This window comes from Sorex fumeus, unplaced genomic scaffold (genome assembly GCF_029834395.1).
Source record: "Sorex fumeus unplaced genomic scaffold, SorFum_2.1 ptg000072l, whole genome shotgun sequence".
Lineage (NCBI taxonomy): Eukaryota > Metazoa > Chordata > Mammalia > Eulipotyphla > Soricidae > Sorex > Sorex fumeus.
The window spans coordinates 8,561,200-8,579,593 of record NW_026606129.1 but is presented as its reverse complement, the minus strand read 5'-3'; the positions used below and the strand labels follow the sequence as shown (position 1 = coordinate 8,579,593).

The 18,394-nt window shown below is 54.1% G+C and overlaps 2 protein-coding genes across 2 annotated transcripts in view; both read right to left on the bottom strand.

Moving 5' to 3' along the window:
- Positions 1–18,394, bottom strand: part of ARPC4 (actin related protein 2/3 complex subunit 4) — a 132,713-nt gene that overhangs the window by 58,208 nt on the left and 56,111 nt on the right. The gene's annotated exons all lie outside the window — the stretch shown is intronic.
- Positions 10,306–18,394, bottom strand: part of JAGN1 (jagunal homolog 1) — a 95,439-nt gene continuing 87,350 nt past the window's right edge. The window contains exons 2-3 of the mRNA XM_056129780.1: positions 12,454–12,544; positions 10,306–10,957 (exon numbers count right to left, since the gene is read on the bottom strand). Coding sequence (XP_055985755.1) covers positions 10,495–10,957; positions 12,454–12,542 — 552 coding nt within the window. The 5' untranslated portion in view covers positions 12,543–12,544 and the 3' untranslated portion in view covers positions 10,306–10,494. The remainder of the gene's footprint in view (positions 10,958–12,453; positions 12,545–18,394) is intronic.

Below are 18,394 nucleotides of genomic sequence, written 5' to 3'. Positions count from 1 at the left end.
CAAGCGGGCTGGCACGGGTCAGGGGGACCGTGCAGGGTCTGCGCCTGGGAAAGAAGGGGCTAGCAAGCACGCCCCACGTCCACGCGCCAGCCACCTCCTGCTACTGCACCCGACAGGCGCCGGCCCGTTCCTGCCCACAGCCAGGCTGTCTTCAAGGGTGCAGAGGTGGGCGCCCCGGCTGCCCAGGGCCCTCTCCCGCTGGCGGCCTGCGCACTGACCTGGTTTTCTGTGGTTTCTGATGCTGATGCGGCCCCAGCTTGGAGGGTCCCCACCCCCGTCTCTCCACTGCTTCCTCCGGGCCTGGCGCCCTTGGCCTGCTTCAGCCGCGCTGTGCTGACGCTTGCGGTGGAAACAAGTGGGGGTGGGGGGGGGTCTGCTGGCGCTTGGTTCCTTGAGACGGGTCCTGGGCCCTGCCCCTCTTGGGGGGGGGCACTGGCTGAGGCCCCCTGCTGCCTTCCCCACTGCCCAGTCCCTGCCTGCTCCTTCCGTCCTCTCTCTCACCAGGAAGGGGTGTCGGGAAGTAGGGGTGAGTCCTAGTGCAGGCAAGTCCCTGCACCTCCGAGACCTTCCAGCTAAGGAACAGTTTCTCCGCCTCTATCTCACACGGCGCTTTGCTCTGTGCGGGGACTCTGCTGGGCCCCCTCGGCCTCCCAGGCTGGGCAGCTCAAAGCCAAGGGCGTAGCATGCAAAAGCGCTTGGTTCCTGTGGTGCCAGGAACCACCTGGGCTTCCCCAGCTGGCCCTGGGGGTGCTGGGGGTTATGGGGTCTGGGTGTGGATCCCAGAGCTGCATGCTCGTCCCCGCCGAGCGCTGAGCTGCTTTCCTGACCCACTCCCTGAGATGCGAGAACCAAGGGTTCCATCTCCAGGGGACTTCGTGCAGAGCCGCACTGCACAGAGCAGGCGGTGCCCAGGGCATGGGCACAGGCCCATCTTCCTCCGCTCTCTTCCTGATGCCCCTTTCCAGGAAGATATGTCCTTTGCACCAGCGTGGGGGTGAGTGCCACGGCCCATGGCGGCCCCACGCCACCTCACCCATCCCCGCCGCTCGTGGCCACACTCCCACAGAGCACAGCCAAGATGGTGACGACGCCCCCAACCCTCCACGGTGGTCCAAGAACACGGGGCTGCTGGCTCCTGACTTGCTGATGCACTCAGCTGCCATCGCTGCGGGCAGCAGGGACTCGAGGGTCCCAGAAGGGACCCGACCAGGAGCTTCACGGCAGAGGACTTCCTGCACAGGGTTGCAGCTCTGCTCGGCCCAACTCCATGTTCTTCCTGCCAGGGTTCAGCGAGCAACCGTGCCAATGAGTTAGAGCAGTGGAAACCCTGTGTCTTTTCTCTTCTCCTTCCTGCGACGCCTGAAGGGACCCTGTGAGGCAGCCAGAAACGGAGCACAAGACAGTGATTTAAAGCAGCCCCCAGCGCTCAGCCCAACCATATGCCAGACTCTACTCCTGCACCCACGGCCTCCCCAAAGTTGCTGCACTATGACCCCTAAGTGTCACAGCTGAAACAGGAGCCCCAGGATCTTGCCCAGTGCCTGGCAGGAATTTCCACGTAGCCCGATGTCAGCTGGCATCGGAAACCATTCAGAGCACAGGCCAGGCTGCCATGCTCCAAGGACCCTTGACACTCGTGAAGCCCCATAAACATCAGGGAGTCGCCATCCCGCCCCCGATCGAGGAGCTTGTCCGAAGCCGTGGAGTGCACGCCGGGCAGGAGAGGTCAAGTTTGATTCCTGGTACCGTGTGACCATGCCCCTAGTCCCACTGGTGTGACCGTGGTGGCCTCCAGCCCCAGCGAGTACTGAAGCCACAGGTCCCCACTGCTGGGCAGAGACGGGCAGGAGTGACTCTGTGCTTGTGACTCCTCACGTTTATAAACGATCATTTAGATTGCAAAGTACGTGCAAAACATCTATGAGACTCGGGAGGAGCCTCATCCATGAATGAATCTGTTGAAAAACTCAGGTATGCAGGTTTTGTGAAATCTCCAGGCTCTCACGGAGTCAGGGATGGGCGACCTGCCCCCATCTCCCTGTTCTTCCAGTCATGCCCACAAACTGCCTCTGGCGCCAGAGAAGCTCACTAAGGGGCCATGATCCAGAGACTCATAAATAAATCTCGGAATAATTCAACACGTTTCAGAGATGCCTCAAAAGTCACCAGTTACACTCTTTACAGTAGCCAGAAACTGGAAGAGACTTGAGTGCCCAAGAACAGATGACTGGTTAAAGAAACTTTGGTACATCTACACAATGGAGTACTATGTAGCTCTTAGAAAAGATGAAGTCATGAACTTTACATACAAGTGGTACAATATGGAAAGTATCATGCTAAGCGAAATGAGTCAGAAAGAGAGGGATAGACATAGAAAGATTGCATTCATCCGGGGGATATAAAATAACAAAATATGAGATTAATACCCAAGAATAGCTGAGATCAACACCAGGAGGATTACTCAATAGCTTAGAGGCCAGCCAGGTATTCTAGGGGAAAGGACAGTTCAGATGGAGAAGGGAACACCAAATGGAGGGTGTTTGGAGGATCCTCCCAGGAGGGGAGATGCAGGTTGAAAGTAGACTGGACTGAACATGTTCGCCACTCAATGCCTCTTTTGCTGATCACAACACCCAAAAGGAGAGAGAGAACAAAAGGGAATGCCCTGCCACAGTGGCAGGGGGGAATGGGGGGCTGGGGGGACTGGGGGGGGAGGGATATTATCCTGGTGGTGGAAAATGGGCACTGGTGGAGGGATGGGTATTTGATCATGGTATGACCAAAATCCAAGCACAAAAATTTGTAAATCTACAACTGTACCTCATGGTGTTTCACTAATAATAATAAAAAAAAAAAAAAAAGAAAAAAAAAGTCACCAGTTAAAAATTTAACTCTAGCTTTATCACCCTATTTAAAATTTTAGAACTTCTGGTGTAGGATAACAATTGATTTGTCCTTTTCTCCCTTGCCACAAGGAGCTTAGGTTCATTGAGTCATACCCATCACAGTGCTCCCGAGTCACTCCCATTCCTTTGTTTATCTGTAACCACTTCTTTGTGCTCTCTTCCCCAACCAGTTAATCAGCTTTTCCCCTAATCAGGATCTGTTCATTTGTAAGGTCAGATCCTTCTAGGACACTGAACTTGTATCATTAAGTTAATATTGCCTTTCTCCTCTCCTTATGTCTTTTGAATAGTTTACTTTCATGCAATGTCCTTTTTGTATAGATACAGGAAGACAATTAATATTATGCTTTGTAACTTAGGATTTAATTGGCTTTGAATATTATTCATTCCCCGGCATCTGCTTTCTCAACTTAAACCTCAGTTGACCACACTTCCTAGTACCCCAAAGGCAGGGTCCCGACGAGGGACTGGATGGAACCAGGGCAAGTGGGTAAGCTATGTGCTACCCTGGCATCGAGATGGGCCAGGCCAAAGTGCCATTATTCTTAACTATTAGTTAGGAGTTTGATCATAGAAAAATGCTGTCATGATTCAAAAGTAACGAGATGAGACTAGGACCCTGCTAGGGATAGGGAAGACTATCTGGCCTGAGCACTGTAGTCTGAGATCGAGATGGCCCTAGGAAAGCAATTCTATAAGCTTAAAGTATTTCTTACTGTGTCCATACAAAATGATTTTTTTAAATTTATTTTTTATTAGTGAAACACCATGAGGTACAGTTGTAGACTTACAGATTTTTGTGCTTTGGTTTCAGTTATACAATGATCAAGTACCCATCCCTCCACCAGTGCCCATTTTCCACCACCACGGGTCCCAGTGTCCCTCCCACCCCCCATCCCCCCACCCCACCCTGCCTCTGTGGCAGGGCATTCCCTTTTGTTCTCTCTCTCCTTTTGGGTGTTGTGATCAGCAAAAGAGGCATTGAGTGGCAAACATGTTCAGTCCAGTCTACAAAATGATTTATATTATGTATGCTTATATGTTGGTTGGACAAGGAGAGGAGAAACACATCCAGGGAAATCTGTTCTATTGTGGGTTGATCTGCTAAATGAGAATCTGTCCTGGAAGCAGTTTTCCTGTGTGTCCTGACTAGCTTGAATGAGACTGGACTTTCTCCCCTTCAAACTGCCTTCAGTAAATGATTTCAGTATATTGAGGCAGTTTCCCTTTTCTCACAGAAACCTAGCTGGTCTTGGATATGCAGAGCTCAGGTGCTAGCCAGGCCTGATCTTCGGGATGTAGATTCCAGGCTCTAGCCAGACTAGTCTTTGGCATGCAAATCCAAGTACCTGTAGCCCAAGAAAGGTTTCAGTTTTGGTTTTGAATCTTCTTTCTAGAAGGCCAAAACTACTGGCCTGCAGATGTAAAGAAACAGTGTATGTTTTGCTGCCTCAATGTTCTTTCTGTAACTCCTTTTGATGACATCACTGCATTGTGCCCTTTAGAGGTACCATGATCTATATAAGGAGATCTTCAGGACTCTCTAGGGGGAACACAGGCCTGAGGGAACCTGGGGGATGGTCTGAGAGAAGCTGGGCCCTCCATGACATAAATTTTTCTTGTGGGATATAATGAAATTCTCTAGAGGGGGCTGAGGAGAGACAGACAGGAGTGAATGGAGAGAGGATTGGAATAAACTGCAACTAAGACCAACCAGCCTGGCCCTTGTTTCCTTCCTTCCCCTGCCCGTCACCATCGACCTCCCTGGACTGGAGAAATGGCCTGAGACTACAGAACGGGTGAGAGAGATAGACCGCTGCTGTCCTTTTGTGTTTACACATTCTGGAGCAACATCTCATTCTCTACAGCACTGATGATGTCGGTGGGCCCCACGGGTGACTTATGTGAAGTGGGGAGGAGAAAGACGGTCACTTTCTCCCCACCCGCCTCTGCCACCCGGGACCCTGGGTAGGCTAGGACCAGAAAAGTCTGCAGTGAGCACCTGCTCGGCACGGGCCTGAGCCCCGCCAGCCCCACGAGGTGGCCGTCAAGCCACACCTGAAGTCTGCTTGATCTTCTCGGCACGGGAGTTAATCCCCGCCACCCGATTGCTCGGGGAGCCACGGACTCAAGCTGGGGCGAGAATTTGCTCTTCGCAGGAAAGGAGAGACCAGTCCCAAGCCTTACCCGGGGTTTCTGGGGTTCTTGTCTCGCTCGCAGAAAAGAATTTCAGGAGTAGACGAGCAGTGAAGTAACAGGTTTTATTTGGAGGCTTTTGGAAAGGGAGAGGAAGGGATAAGCAGATAGTAAGAGAGAGAGAGAGTAACGCGTCCAGAGGGAATGCGGGCTTCTCCGAGGGTGGAGAGAGCCCCAAGTGGGCTCTCGAGCTGGCTCTTATAGATCCTTCTGACTCAGAATGTTCTGGAATCTCCTTGGGGCTGGGTCGCTGGAGTTAACCGGATTGAAAGGGGGTTCGAGAATCTTCTGACTTGGAATGTCCTGGAATCTCCTTGGGCCTGGGTCGCTGGAGTTAACCGGATTGAAAGGGGGTTTTTGGAAAGGAGGAATTTCATGGGGAGGAGGCCCATATCTTCAGGGTCTGGGGATGGTCTCATCAAGTCTTTATTCTCTGTGTCCACAGGGTGGGTCGGTCCTAGAATTCTTCTTCCATGAGACTTTGTTTCATTGCAGAGAGCCTTTCCCTATCGATCTGCCTACATCACTGATATACCAAGAGAAGTACACCACGTTGGATGAGATGGAAAGTAGAAGGCAACCAATCTTGTTCAAAATATTAGCACTCAAGTCTCAACCTGTTAGTAATCTCTTCTACAAGGACTTACTGGCTCCAGGGTGAGATACAACAATCTTCACATGCTTTCTCTTAAGGACATATTTTTTGATCATTTTTAGTGAATTATTTATAACAAGAAATACACTGTATCACTATCATCCTGTTCATTGATTTCCTTGAGCAGGCCCCAGGAATGTCTCCTTCGTCCTAGCCCTGAGGTTTTTTTTTATTTTTTATTTATTTTTTTGCTTTTTGGGTCACACCCAGCTTTGCACAGGGGTTACTCCTGGCTCATGCACTCAGGAATTACTCCTGGCGGTGCTCGGGGGACCATATGAGATGCTGGGAATCGAACCCGGGTCCGCCGCGTGCAAGGCAAACGCCCTACCCACTGTGCTATCGCTCCAGCCCCAGCCCTGAGATTTTAGAAAGTGCCACATTCGAGGCTCTTTCATGGTCAGGAGAATGAAACCCATCATTGTTACTGGTTTTTGGCATACTGAATACACCACGGGGAGTTTGCCAGACTCTGCCATGTGGGCCGGATACTTTCGGCAGCCTGCCAGATCCTCCAGAGGAAGAACTAGGTAATAAGATGTTGCATGGCCGCTTCCGGGAGCTGGGTTTTATAGTCTCTGGGTCTTGGCCGTTGATGGGATTACACGGCGCCAGGGGCAGTTGGTGGGTGTAACGCCTACATACTGGAAGATGGGGGATCTGGGTGGAGGAGGCCCAGTCCCAATCCCAGCAGGCTTGGAGAACTACGCCCCGGGTCCTGCACCCCTGGGTTCCTCTGCCGGTTCCTTCATGTGTGAGGCTCGTCTGAACGTGTGGAGAGTGGTCTTAAACATGGTTGTGGCTGAAATGGGAGGTCTTCAGCTGCCAGGGCTCTGCTTGGGGTGGGGAGGGAAACTCAACCCACCCTCCTCCAAGGGGCCCTGGTGAGGACAGCCAGGCAATACAAATTAAATTATTTAGGGCCTGCTATTGGGGCAGGGTTGGGTGGTGGTTGGAAAATGTGAAATAATGGCGGTGGGAAGGTGTGACGGTGGTGGGACTGGTGTTGGAATACTGAATGTAATAAATTATTGTGACAACTTTATAAAATTAAAATTTAAAAAATCTGTGAAACAGGCAGGGCTCTGTGTGTATGTGTGTGTATGTGTGTGTGTGTTTGCGCACATGTGCGTTTCTAGGGATGAAATCCAGGGCTTCAGACTACAGGCATGAGCCTGAGCCCTGAGCCACTCCTCTGGCCCTGGAGGCTGATTTATTCATGCAATTGGTATGTTGGTATGTGAACTGCAGTGTTCTGATCTAAACACAGTGCTCCTCCCACAAAACCAAGGCCTCTTTCACAGGGATCTCGCTTGCACAGGGAAACCTGAAAACATAGGGATAAAACATCAAAGAAGCCCAGCAAAGTAAATTCCCAGCAATCCAACAAAAAATTAAAACAAACCAACGGGTATGCTCCCCATAGAATTACTTGTCACTGTCACTGTCCTCCCATTGTTTGCTTGAGTGAGCCCAGTAACGTTGTGAGACTTGTTATTGTGTTTGGCATATCGAATACATCACGGGTAGCTTGCCAGGCTTTGCTGTGTGGGCAAGATACTCTCGGTAGCTTGCCGGACTCTCCGAGAGGGGTGGAAGAATTGAACCCGGGTCAACCGGGTCGGCTGTGTGCAAGGCAAACGCCCTACCGCAGTGCTATCGCTCCAGCCCTCCCACAGAATAATATAAACCAAATGACTTTCCACATTCACAATCATTTTTACAATGGGCCTAAGTATCACCTTAACTATCGGAGAGAATTATTTTCTTTAGTAATAATTATTTGCAACTCTGTTCTTTTTGTTGTCATTGTTGTTGCTGTTCTTTGGGTCATAGCCCGCAGTGCTCAGGGGACCATATTGGGTGCTGGGGATTGAACTTGGGTGGGCTGCGTGCCAGGCAAGTGCCCTGCCCGCTCTGCCATTGCTTAGCCGCCGCATCTCTGCTCTTTGAAAATTAGCAATGTGTGGGCCGGAGAGAGCTCAGTGGCCTTTGCAGCTGTGCCTGCGGGAGGACAGGGAAGAGCCCTGGCTTTGAGACCGAGTCAGGACACCTGGGGGCTCGCTGGTGTCCACGCGTTTCCATCGGTCTCTGCACTCACCGCGCTCCAGCTCCGATCAGCGCACTCCTCTGCACACGGCCTGCTGGCACGCCCGGCCCTCAGTGAGGTCAGTGGCAAGCATATGCCTCATGTTAGGTTCTAGGCACGGGGAAAGATGAACACAAACCACTGTGACAGTCAGAGGTGCAGGGCAATTCCCCGGAAATGCGAAGCCCCGTGCTTGAATCTGAGACAGCAGCACGCTGGGAGCTTCCCGGGGAACTTTGCTCTTCTCTGGTGCCGGCCACGGAATCCGGCGGCCCACACACTCGAGACAAGGGCTCTGCCTGGCCCCGGACACAGTACTGAAGGGCAGAGGACACACAAGTGTCAGAGCAGCGTGGAGAGAGCTCAGCGGGGAGGGGCTGGTGTGCATAGGGCTACCAGAGTTGGACCCCTACTGTCCCGTGGTTCCCAAAGCCCTGCTGGGAGTGATCCCTGAGCACCGCGGGCTGTGGCCCAAAGAACAAACCAAAGACAAAGTAAAGGTCTGAAGGCAAAAGGGACAAGAAGCCGCCCGCCAGAGCTGGGACATCGGCATCCAGCCAGCGCTGGGTGCCGGGCAGTGGAGTGGGGACCAAGTCAGGGTCTGACCATGCTAGGCACGGACTGTGCCTTTGCTCCTTCTGTTTGGGGGAGGGTGTGCCTGGGGTCATCCCCTGCAGGGCTCAGTGGCTGGAGGGAACATATGTGGTGCTGGGGTCAGAACTGGTTATCAGCCGCCTGCAAGGCGAGTGCCCTCCCCTCTGACCTAGCTCCCTGGCCCCAGGTGCTACCATTCCTCCCCTTCCCTTTCTGGCTGTGCCATGACCAGGGGGCGCACACAGGCCAGCTGTGGGGCTCACTTAGCTGTGGACAGCAGTCCCATGCCGTGCCGGTCCTCACTTCTTCCCAGGAGCACTCAGCCCACGCCCCCCTCTGTGGGGGTGCTCCCAGCCCTCCCGCGCCCGGCCAGTGTGACACAATCCTATGGGCAGTGCCCAGGCAGGGCCACGACATGTTCACTATCATGAACCTGATGCCAGTGCCACTGGGAAACCAGTTGGCAGAGCTGCTGAGGCGGTGGGGGAGTCAAACTGAGGCACTCTTGGGCTGCATCCCCGGCCTTGAAAAGGGAAATGTTTAAGCAAAGGAAGCCAGGAGATACGGTGCTGAGAGAGTTTCTTGGGCAGCTCTGCAGCGGCATGGGGGGGGGGGGGGGGGGGCGGCGACACGAGCACGGGGTGGGGGCTCGTACTGAAAAAAAAACACAGCATGAGCCCAGCAATGAGGGGCTGAGCTCCTGGCACAGCAGGAAGAGCAAAGGGTGCCAGGGAGAGACAGGAGTGAGCTGGGGGCACGCGGGGTTTGAGATATTCAGAACAAAAGGAAGAGGCTTTTTTGGCCACACCTGGCAGTGTTGAGGGCTTCTCCTGGCTCTGTGCTTAGGAATCATTCCTGGCAGACTCAGGCAACCACCTGGGGGCCCAGGTATTGAACCTGGGTTAGCCACGTGCAAGGCAAGAGTCCTGCCTGTTGTACTATTGGTCTGGTCCCAAGAGGAAGAGGTTCTGCGAACAGAGGCCCAATGGAACCAGTGTTAGTGACACACACCTAACATCTACAGCACAAAACCCAACCAACTCTGAGAATAGACACCTGCAGCCTGAGGCTTGGCACCATCCAGAGCAGGAGAGACGAGGAGGAGGCAGGAGGTGAGAAGTCTGGGTGGGCCTCAGCTCACGCTCTCGGGCTTCCTCTCCTGTGAGTCTCCGTCCCATGCCAGTGGGCACCACCTTCAGGCCTTTTTCCACAGAACAGCACACGCCAGCCGCCAGGCCTGCTCTGGTTCCATCACATGCCGTATCAGAGACAGGGCCGCAAACACAGATGGGCAGAGATGAACAGCAGACTGAACGAACTCGAACCCAAGCAGGGGCCCTCAAAGTGAACCCATAGCAACCAGAGAGTACCTGGGGGAAGAAATTTGCCTTACAGGCAGCTGGCCCTGTTTCAATCCCCGTCACCACATATGGACCCCTGAGCACTGCCGGGCGAGATCCCTGAGTGCCAAGTCAGGTGTGACCACACACACACACACACACACCCATTTATTTCACAGGTGGAAACGCCGAGACAGCTGCAGGGCCACTACCGGGTCACTTCTCTATGGCCACTGCCCGGCCTCCCGGGAGCATTCACCTCCTTCCCAGTGCCCGAGGTCACTCAAGCAACACGCCCGTCACCCTGTCAGATCCCAGACATAGGCGGAGGGGACTTAGGGTGGGTAAAACTTTATTGAAGTTCTTTTGAATGAAAATGCTCTGCAGTAGAGACAACGGCTGGCAGGAAGCCCCCGACTCCCTCCTTCAGCACTTGCCATGAGGGCCGGGGACAGGCCAGGACGAGGCTGCCTCAATAAGACCCTGAAAGGCGCCGCCCCCACCAGCTGAAGTGCGTTCGCAGCTGCTGGCCATCTGGGTCCAGCCGCGCGGGAATAAATTAAACATAGCTCTGCCACCGTGACCGACGGCGATGGGGCACTCCCCAGGGCTCCTGGACTGGCGTGACATCCATGATCACCCCAGGAGACTAGGCCCGAACCCCGGGCCCCTCTCTTGGCCATGCCCACAGAGCCAGAGGTGGCCAGGCGGGCCTCACTTCCGCTTCTTCTCCTGCGTGCTGGTGAACCAGGAGTCCAGGAGCTTCTTGCTGTAGTAGAGCTGCCAGGCGTGCACCTGCACTGCCAGCACCAGCACCAGGTACATGACGGACACAGCCGAGAAGCCGAAGAGGAAGCGGTAGGCCTTGCCGTGCCGGTAGAGCTGCTGTGCGGCAGGGAACATCTCCATGCTGCCGTAGATGAGGGGCGCGATGGAGAAGAGCCCCATGCTGATCATGGACAGCACCAGGTAGCTGATGTTGTTGCGGGGGAAGGACAGGAGGCCCAGCAGGGAGGGCGCGACGCTCAGCAGGTACGGGTACTCCCACTGGTAGGGCATGGCCACCTGGTCGTGGGACAGGAGCTTGAGGTGCCCCACGGCCATCTTGGCGACCAGCAGCAGCCAGAGGACCAGGTGTACGTAGATGAGCTTCTTGATCTCGTACTTGAGGGTCACGCTGCGGGACAGAGCAGAGGGAGAGGGGGCTGTTATGCCACCGCGCCATGCTGGGCCACGAGTGGGCCTGAGACACAAGACATGAGAGAGAGGCCTGTTCCAGCCAAGAGACTGGGCGTTGGGAACTGAGGGAGGCGGAGATCGTTAGAGAGGGAACTGAGAGGCAGGGGTGAGTCCAGGGGAGGGTGTTTGCTCTGCATGTGGCTGACTCGGGTTTGATGCCCGGCACCCTATAAAGCCTGAGCATCACCAGATGGGACCTTAAATAATAAAAAGCAAAACAAAGCAAGACAAAAAAGAAAAAGAAAATGAACGGAGGGCCAGAGAGAGCGCACAGAGGGTAGGTTTGCATCCGGTTGACCTGGGTTCCATCGATGGCACCACGCGTGATCCCTGAGTTGTCCCTAAATGCAGAATAAGTCCTGAGCACCACTGAGTATGACTCCAAAACAAAACAGAAAAGGCAGATAGTCGCTGCCCACCCCGGGGCTGGGATGGAGCCGTCTGCGCTGTTGGGGTGGTCGGCTGGAGGGGGTGGCCGGGCTGGGGGGCTGGTGCAGACAGGCTCTCGGAGCAGAGACAACCGCAGTGCTCATGTCCCCGGAGAGTGAGGGAGAGCGTGTGGCAAGATGCTTCCAGGGACGAGGTATGAAGCTGCAATGACTAGGGCAGACCTGGGCCAGGCCAGGAGTCACCGGGCAGGTGTTTACCAAGATGACTCTAGGCTACAGCCGGGGAACGGGGGTGGAACGGAGGTGGACCGGGCACGTTTCTCCAGCCAGGGAGGACATTTTCAAAGCACTGAAGTCTCTTCTCGCAGAGAGCAGGAAACCACTGTCTGGGAATCGGTCCCCAGAGGCAGGTATGGGAGGGTAAGAGAGAAGGGAGAAATGCAAGGGTAAGAGAGAAGGGAGGGATGGAAGGGGAAAGGAGGGATGGAAGGGGAAGGGAGAAGGGAGGGCGCCGGAGAGAAACGACCAGGGCTCAGGCCCAACAGGACTCCATCCATCCCTGAGCAGTGCACAGCAACCCGCGAGCACCAGCGGGAGCGATCCCTGAGCACCCTGGGGGGCGGCCCAACACTACCCCCCTCCCCAAGGGGAAAGGAAAAATAAACAGCTAGAGAAGTCCGGAGCGAAAGGCGCGAAGAACATTCTGGAAGGAACTCAATGACTGTAAGTAAAGGATCAGCGTCAACGGCCAGTGCAGAGAATGGGCAGCGGCGGGCGGGGGGCCGGGGGGCGCCGGCGTCTGCGTCGCCTCTTCCGGAGGATCCCGCGGCACCTGCTGCCAGGTGCGGGCCAGGTGCGCCGCGAGGGTCAGGCTGAGGGGTCGCTCGGGGGGTGCGAGCAGCGCCGCCGCGGCCGGGGGCCCGGCCCCTGCAGCCCCGCGCCCCGGGGCCCCCACGGAGCCGCCCCCGAGGGGCCCGGCCCGCCGCACACCGGGGTCTCCCCGCACCCGCCGGGGAGGGCGCGCAGACCCCCGGCCTCCGCCTACCTCATCTGGTAGTGCATGGCGACGCGCTCGCGGTGCTGGAAGTCGCTGCCGTCGGTGCCGGCCGCTCGCGGGCCCGCCCGGGACGCCATGGTCCCCGCGCCCCCCGCCCGCTGCCGCAGCCGCCCGCACACGCGCCCCGGCTCCGCCGCCCCGGCGGCCGCGCTGCTCCGGAGCGACGACTTCCGGCCTCTCTGTCCGGGGGCAAAACGACTCTATCGTCGCTTCCGGCGCGCCGGCGCACGCGCGCTCCCGAGGCCCCGCCCCGCCCCGCCCCCCGCGGCGGGACCCGGAAGTGGCTGGGGGCGTCCGGCGTGTCGTCGCCTCTCGCCTGTCCTCGGCGGCGTCTGCGGCGCGTTTCTTCTCCGTCTCCCGAACGGGGCCCCGGAGGCCACCGGCGGGGTCGCCCGGCCTTGCGGACGGGACGGTCGGGGCGTCCGCCCGCGGCCTCTCAGGGCCTCGCCCCCGCCCGGACGCCGCGCGGAGGCGACACGCGCGGCTCCCGCTGTGAAGGGCTCCGGGGGTCGCCCCCGACCCACCCCCCGTTAGTGCCCCCGGTTAGTGTCCCCCGCTTCTCTGGTGAGCAGAGTGTCCCCGGCAGCCGGCCGGCAGCGAGACGCCCCGAGTGACAGCCCCCGCCTCAGATGACGTGAGGCGAACCCGCGTGAGGAAGACGCGACGCGGAGACGACAGCCCCCTGGACGGCGCCGAGGCCCGAGCGAAGACGACGCGCTGGGGAGCGGGCCCCGCTGTGGGGTGCGGCCCCGCCTGTGGCCGCAGTGTGGGGAGGGGCCGGCCGGGTTCGACCCCCCCCCACTCCGTGCAGCTCCCCGAGCCCAGCCAGGAAGAACCCTCACCCTCAGTACGCCGAGGTGTCGCCTCAGACAGAAGGATTTGAGCGCTGGAATGAACTCAGCCCTGTTTTTAAAAAATTTCATTTTCACAAGGTTGTTCACGTGAATTGATCACGTTCAATAGTTCAACAGCCGTTCCAGCACCCTTCCGCCTTTCCCACCGCCGTTACTTCAAATTTTCCCACCACCGTTCAAGCCTGCCTGCCTGCCTGCCAGGGGCAGATGCTGGATAATTTAGTTTCTATTATTATGCGGCTGGCTGCACTTCTGAAATTCTAAAATTGTAGCTGGTTAAGCTACCGAGAGTATCTCGCCCGCGCGGCAGAGCCTGGCAAGCTCCCCGTGATGTATTCGATATGCCAGACACAGTAACAACAAAGTCTCCAAAGGAGACGTTACTGGGCCCCCTCGAGCAAATCGATGAACAACTGGAGGACCGTGACCGTAGATGGTTGGGATCCAAAGACATCCCTGTAGGGAGCTAATCCATTTTGAGATTCATATGGGCGACCTTGATCAAGGCTGTTGATGCAGAAGGATGGTGGGTGTGACAGCCAGGACCCCAAGCCACTGGAGAACCAGGAAGGGACAGCCCATCTTTGCTGCCGCCTTGTCACCTGGAGTCTTAGTCCCTGAACCCGCGTACCTGGGTTTTGCTTCTGGAAGCTCCTCACCATTGGGATTTCATCTGGAGTTCGTCTGGAGCAGGCGCTCCATCGAACTCAACCCTTTATGTGTCCCGAGGACCCCAGCTATGTCCTTACCCCTGGCTGAAAATTCAATTCGGTCCCTTTAGGCTGACCTGCTCAGAGAATTTGGGCTTCATAGTGGAGTGGATGTTACTGCAGTGCAGCTATTTAAAGTCCCAGACCTCTGAGCGCTGGCCTCTCAGCCGATGAAATGCTCGTGCAGTTTGAGGCTCATGTTCCACCACCTGTTTCCCTCACTGCCAGCAGAGAGGAGTTTGGGGTGCTCTGTGCCCCCAGGAGCCCAGAGTGCCCCAAGTGCAACAGCTTGAGACAATGCTGGTTGATTGAATAGATGCATTGAAAGGTCCATAGCTTCTGAGTCACCAAAGGCTTATCTGGGCCACAGAGCCCAGAAGGCATGTTCAATAAATGGTTGAGGCATGAATGTTCTTGATGAAGCACCAACCTTTTCCCCAGAACTTCCTCCCACAAGTGTTTGTTTGCACTTTGCTGCTGCTACTCAAATTTACCAACTGATGTTCCAGTCTCTTCTGGGCTTAAATCCTTTGTACTGGCCTTTCCCTGACCTCAAACACACACACACACACACACACACACACACACACACACACACCCCTTAGCCACCCTTTAGCCCCACACTCAGATATCTTGGGGATTTTTCCTGAGTCCCCACCCCACTTGCCTGTCATCTGCTCTCCTTGTCCCTTTTGCAGAACTTGCTCACGTGCATAGTTCTTTCAAATCAATGGCGTGGAGGTTGCCTGGCTTCCTGCCACATTTTCAGCCCAAGGGGCTGTTACCAAAACGACCTTAAAGAAGAGAGGCCAAATGAATAAATGATGCTTGCCTGGAAGCTCCTCCAGGGAAGGATTCAGACCTAAATTCTGCCATTGTTACTACTGATGAGGGTGGTGAAGATGATGGGCACAGTGTCTGTTCATGTGGCCTGAAACAAGTACATATCTTAGTTGTCTTAAGTGTCATGATATGATAGGGTAGCAGCTATTTTAATTTTTCTGCTTTACATTAACAAATTATTTTTTTTTATTTTTTTATTTTTTTTTTTTTGCTTTTTAGGTCACACCCAGCGATGCGCAGGGGTTACTCCTGGTTAATGCACTCAGGAATTACTCCTGGCCGTGCTCAGGGGACCATATGGGATGCTGGGAATCGAACCTGGGTCGGGCTGCGTGCAAGGCAAACGCCCCACCCGCTGTGCTATCACTCCAGCCCCTATTTTTATTTCTTGAGAAAACTTTCAATTTTATTTTTATAAAGTTGTTCACAAGAGCTGAAGCTATAGTGCAGAGGGTAGGGCATTTGCCTTACACACAACAGACCCAGGTTTGATCCCCAGCATTCCATATGGTTTCCCAAGCACCATCAGGAATAATTCTTGTGCATCGCCGGGTGTGACCCAAGAAGCAAATAATAATAATTAATAAAATAAAGTTCACAATACTTCATTTAATATTCCACAATCCCACCACCATTATTTTGAATTTTCCTACCACTACCCAAGCCTGCCCCAAAAGCAGCAAAACAAATAACTTATTTTCTATAGCTTGTTATGAATAAAAGGTAAAAAAAGGTAAAGGCCCTCCCGTTGATCGTCGATTTGCTCGAGCGGGCCCAGTAACGTCTCCATTGGAGACTTTGTTGTTACTGTGGCTGGCATATCGAATACTCTCGGTAGCTTGCCGGGCTCTCCGAGAGGGGCGGAGGAATCGAACTCGGGTCGGCCATGTTGGCCGCTTGTAAGGCGAACGCCCTACCCGCGATAGCATAGCTTGTTATGAATAATTTGTTAAAAATTAGCCAAAAAAAGTTTCCTTAGAGGAAAGTGTGTGAGGATTTTTATATCTTACCCTGGAGCATTAAGCCCTTGCGTAAGAGATTACTAACATGTTTTTACAGGTTGAGCCTTGTGTGCTAATATATATTTTATATATATGTATATTTTATTGAGACGGGCTGGAGTGATAGCACATAGGGTAGGGCATTTGCCTTGCACATGGCCAACATGGCAGACCCGAGTTCGATTCCTCCGCCCCTCTCAGAGAGCCCGGCAAGCTACCGAGAGTATCTCGCCCGCATGGCAGAGCCTGGCAAGCTCCCCATGACGTATTCGATATGCCAAACACAGTGACAAGTGTCACAATGGAGACTATACTGGGCCCGCTCGAGCAAATCGATGAACAACGGGAGGACAGTGACAGTGACCCTAGAGCATTAAGCCCTTGTGTAAGAGATTACTAACATGTTTTTACAGGTTGAGCCTTGTGTGCTAATACACTGTCATACACTGTCCTCCTGTTGTTCATCAATTTGCTCGAGTGGGCCCAGTAACGTCTCCATTGGAGACTTTGTTGTTACTGTGTTTGGCATATCGAATACGTCACGGGGAGCTTGCCAGGCTCTGCCGTGCGGGCGAGATACTCTCGGTAGCTTGTCGGGCTCTCCGAGAGGGGCGGAGGAATCGAACTCGGGTCGGCCATGTTGGTTGCATGCAAGGCAAACGCCCTTTGCCAGCCCTACCTGCTGTGCTATCGCTCCAGCCCATGTGCTAATATATATTTTATATATATATATTTTTATTGAGACGGGCTGGAGTGATAGCACATTGGGCAGGGCATTTGCCTTGCACATGGCCAACATGGTAGACCCAAGTTCGATTCCTCCACCCCTCTCGGAGAACCTGACAAGCTACCAAGAGTATCTCGCCTGCACGGCAAAGCCTGGCAAGCTACCCATGACATATTCGATATGACAAACACAGTAATAAGTCTCACAATGTTACTGGGCCCACTTGAGCATATCAATGAACGACAGGAGGAGAGACAGTGACAGTTTATTGAGATCGGTTGCCTTTTACCTTACATCCCATCAAATGTGGTGTGCTACTCTTTGTACATCAGTGAAGTACAGTATGAAATGTGTGGCCATGAATGTGGCCATGTACTTCAAGAATTCTAAAATTTTAAATAGGGTGATACAACTGGAGGTGACTTTGGGGTTCAGAGTCCCCTCTGCAGCTTGTGGCTCTCTTCCAAGATTTGTGAATCTCTGGATCATGGTCGTTAATGAGCACCAGAGGCAATTGTGGGTGTGACTGCCAGGCTCCTGGAAGAACGGGGAGATGGGGGAAGGTTGTCCATTCCCAACTCAGTGAGAGCCTGGAGAACAAAAAATGTTTTTAGATTGAGGGTTTGGGGACTGCATCTACTGGTGCTCAGGGGCTATTCCTGGCTCTGCTCAGCTGGACACACCTGGCGATGCTCACAGTATGGTGGGCCATATGCAGATCAAAGTGCGTTTGCTGAGCAATGCTTCACTGGGACCCCATCAGCAGTACACTTCACACACACACACACACACTGAGCTGGAAATGCGGGTAGGGGCCAACAACCGATCCTTCATTTTATGGGAGAGGGGACCACGGAGTGGTGTCCAGAAACTGTTCTGTGCTCAGGAGTGACCCCCGCAGTGCATGTGGACCATGTGCCAGTGATCAAACTGGGGTTAGCTGCATGCAGGACCAACACCTCACCCCCTATATTGTCTTTTCTGCCCAATATCAATTGTAACAAGCCCTCCTGGTAATTCTCTGCACAACTGAGAGAGATGAGCTGGAACTCCTCTAAAAACACTTTTTTTTTTTTTGAGGGCCCAGGAATTGGACTCAAGTGGGACAGCACCTACCTTGCACGTGTGAAGCCCTGAGTTCTATCCCCAGCTCTGCAGATGCCCTGCCCCTCCCAGTCCAAGCCCCGGAGGGAATGACCCTGATGTTCACCCATGCACAGTGACCGTTGGGAGTGACTCTCTCTTGCCAAGAAAAAACAGTTCTGTTCACATCCCATACAAATCACTCGTGCATGTGTACAAGCTAACTCTGTTCAGTCTGTTTACAAGGCTGCACAACCATTGTCCACATAAATTTTGTCTAGATGAATATATAGCATTTGTGGTTTCCCTGGAAGAAATTTATTAACCCCAATCCCAATCAGCAACTGCCAAGTTCCTTAGTCTTTCCAGTTTGGCCAATGCTCTGCATGTGATCTGTAATGTGCATGAAGTGGTCTGGTGACTGCCTCCTTCCACTTGGTCATGTTTTTATTTATTTGCTTTTTGGGTGTCACACCCAGCGAAGCTCAGGGGTTACTCCTGGTGGTGCTTAGGGGACCACATGGGATGCTGGGAATTGAACCCAGGTTGGCATGTTTTCAAGACTCATCCATCTAACAGTATGAAAACGCATAATTGACAACACTTCAATTATCTGTATAAATTCAAAATGTGCATACACCACGTTTTGCTTTTGTTTTTGGCAACACCTTGCAGTGCTCAGGGTCTATTCTGGGCTCTGTGCTCAGGAGT